Source organism: Thermobia domestica, unplaced genomic scaffold (assembly GCF_964235325.1).
Source record: "Thermobia domestica unplaced genomic scaffold, izTheDome1.hap1.1 HAP1_SCAFFOLD_257, whole genome shotgun sequence".
NCBI lineage: Eukaryota > Metazoa > Arthropoda > Insecta > Zygentoma > Lepismatidae > Thermobia > Thermobia domestica.
The window spans coordinates 22,488-25,448 of NW_027655973.1; the positions used below are offsets into that span (position 1 = coordinate 22,488).

At 38.9% G+C, this 2,961-nt stretch overlaps 1 protein-coding gene across 1 annotated transcript; it reads right to left on the reverse strand.

Moving 5' to 3' along the window:
• Positions 1-1,097: 1,097 nt before the first annotated feature.
• LOC145676637 (uncharacterized) lies at positions 1,098-2,429 on the reverse strand. The gene has a single exon (XM_081747474.1). It carries the CDS (start codon positions 2,427-2,429, stop codon positions 1,098-1,100), a length of 1,332 nt encoding a protein of 443 aa, XP_081603600.1.
• Positions 2,430-2,961: the final 532 nt, after the last annotated feature.

Here is a 2,961-nt window from a genome sequence, read left to right on the forward strand (position 1 = left end):
ACAGTATATTTAAAGAATGATTCTAGCTTCTTCTTTTGTCCTTGCCAATTTTGATCTGATTTCATTTTTATTATATCTTTCTTAGCGGTACTGTTAGAGGAAAGTACCCAAAACCGGACCCCCATTTTGTTTTTGATTTTTTAAAAATATAAATTACTTAAAGAAACTATTTTAAAAGCATGAAATATTTACTTTACAATGTTATGCACCATTTACATTCTACTTTCAGAAAAAATCATTAGCAATTGTTGTTTTAAAAAAATGTTTTCGAAAACCTTACACTTTGGTGATTTGAAAAATAGTTGCTAAAACCGGACCCCTTGCAAAAGTTATAAATAACACTAAACAAAATTAGAAAAATGTATTAAATCTCAGCAAACATAACCTAGTTTTAAGTATAAGTGCAATAAAACAAACACATGATTTAGTTTTAATAAAAATATGCAGCATACATGTATCTGTGTATATGAAGATACAGAAAATATGAAAATGAATTAAATCTTTTAGCGACAAAAATCGCAGATTTACACGTCGTTTTCAGCCCCAGCACAATCCACATGGGCCCACAGCAAACATAGAACGCACATCACCCAAAGTTCTCCTCTAGAATCGTCGGAAAATTTCCTATCACAAAACATACACCAGGCGTCATCATCTTTGGATGCGGAAACTCCCGGAAAGAACTCTAATTCAGATATTCCTGAGGACACGCTGTTTCCATCCTCTGTGCTTGACTCTTTCGCATTTTTCTCAAAATTAAGACGCTTTCTCAGAAATTGTTTCCCTTTCCTAGACACTACTGCTGAACGATTTTCCCGGCCGCGATTGCCTTTGCGTCCTTGAGCACGACTCCTTTCTTGCTGTTCAGCTTCCTTCGCTTCTTTAGCTCTTTTAGCTTCCATCAATTGGGCTTTATAAGGCGTAGATGTGATTACCGTAGAACTGCAGGCCTTTCGTCCCCTATTCGAAGTTCTTTTTTTGATCCTCGGAATGGGAGTGATGTCAAACGGACTTATCTTAGTAGATGTGGAACCATGAGATACCTCAACTGCAGCTGATGACAGAGGAATGACCTGACCTGCCGAAGATGTTGACGGCTAACTTGCATCAAAGTCTACGACAACTTGTAGTTCGTCTTCATCACATTCTTCTCTATTATATGGAAAGTTTTGATTTTCAGTTTTTTTCTTCAACACAGATCCATAAAAAGAGAAATCTCGTTTTCTGTTTGCCTCTTCAATGTATTCAGCATCTGAAAACAGCTTCTTGTTCAACGGGTATATGCCTGTTGCTTTAAATCCGTTGATTGCTATTTGAGCTGTTTGGCATCTAATATAGGCTTTGCCAAACAGGTCCATTACATCAAAAGCACTCACAGCACGTTCATTATGCCGTAACCAATGCCTAATTTCCTCGCTGTAGTAAAGTTTAATAGGACCCATGAAAGTTTTATCTAAAGGCTGTAGTTTGTGCGAGGAGTGGGGTGGTAGGGACACAATTGTAACATGATTTGCTTTTGCCAAGTCGATCACGTCAATATTCTGCGTGTGGCTGAAGTGGCCATCCAAGAGCAACAGCACAGGTTTTTCCTTAGTAGGATTGGCAAACTCAATGAAGTGTCGAAACCACTGAGTGAAGGAGTTTATTTGGATCCACCCTGAAGGATGTGCTGCAAAGATTGTTCCTGGTGGAGCCCCCTTTTTCAACTGTTCACTCATATTTTTCCTCGGAAAAATTACTAAAGGGGGTACGAATGAGCCACTAGCATTCATACAAGCAACTATCGTTATGAGAGCCCCACGTTCTCGTGATGTCAAAGCGGCTATCTGTTTTTTACCCTTAAGGCCAATTACTTTTGCTAGTACTTTAGATTGCACCACAGTAATCCCGCTTTCATCAACATTGTAAATTCTGTCAGGAGTGAATTTACCTTTCTCATAAACATCTTCCAGAAGGTTATAGAATGTCTCTGTGTTTTCTCTACTGAACCCAAGAGCCCTACTATAGGATGTTCCAGTGGGCTTTTTTTCTGACAATTTGGTGTTGTGACGTTTGAGGAAAAGACTAAGCCACTTTTTCCCAGCAATTTCATCTTTGAAAGGATGTTGAAGATTATTTCTCTCCGCCAACTGTACGGCCATTCTTCGCAAGTCATTACGAGTAAGCCCGAAAAAAGAAGCTTCCATAGCGAGACAATAGTGAACCAGGTCCTCTTCAAGATCTTTACCTAAAACTGTTGGTCTACCTCTTTTTGTAACTGATGCTTCCTCAGGAGTCCCGTACTTCATGTTAGACAACCGCATAAGTGTTGTTTTCGGAACATTAAACTGTTTACTGGCCTTCTTCCAACCCATCTTCTTTTTCCTAACTGCGTCAATGGCTTTAGTCATTTTAGACGGACTCCACTTCCTTTGTTCAACCTTCCCCATTATCTTCTTTGAATCTGCAACGTAATTCAAAGAGAATAGTTCTAAGAGTGTGTACAATTTCAGCCAGACATTAAACATGAAAAATTAGGGGTCCAGCTTAGGCAACTGAAGGGGGTCCGGTTTGCGCGACTATAGCCTACAGTTTGTTAATTCAATATATTTTTAAACAAACATCTAAACGAAGCGATTTAGTGATAAACGTTAGCCCAAAACCTTACTATTTAAGAATATATATAGGTCGAAAGGCTTACCTGCTAATATCCAGGAGAAATTATAAAAAATGTAGCACAACGTAAAAACTTTTTCCACTGTCAAAACAAATAATGACGGACTGATACGCAACAATTGAAGCGTGCGACGTGTGCGCTCTGTTAGAGAGTGGTAGAAGTCTAAACTACTATTTAGACTTTGTCCTGCTAGAGTTCAGGAGAACGTATAGGCAGGAGACCGGGGGTCCACTTTAGGGGAAGGGGTCCGGTTAGGGCACTTTCCTCTAATAGTATTAATACTCATCGTCTAAAAAATAAATCTC

Bases quoted from the DNA above. Each gene is read 5' to 3' on its own strand.
- LOC145676637 (XM_081747474.1), bottom strand. From the start codon at position 2,429: ATGGGGAAGGTTGAACAAAGGAAGTGGAGTCCGTCTAAAATGACTAAA.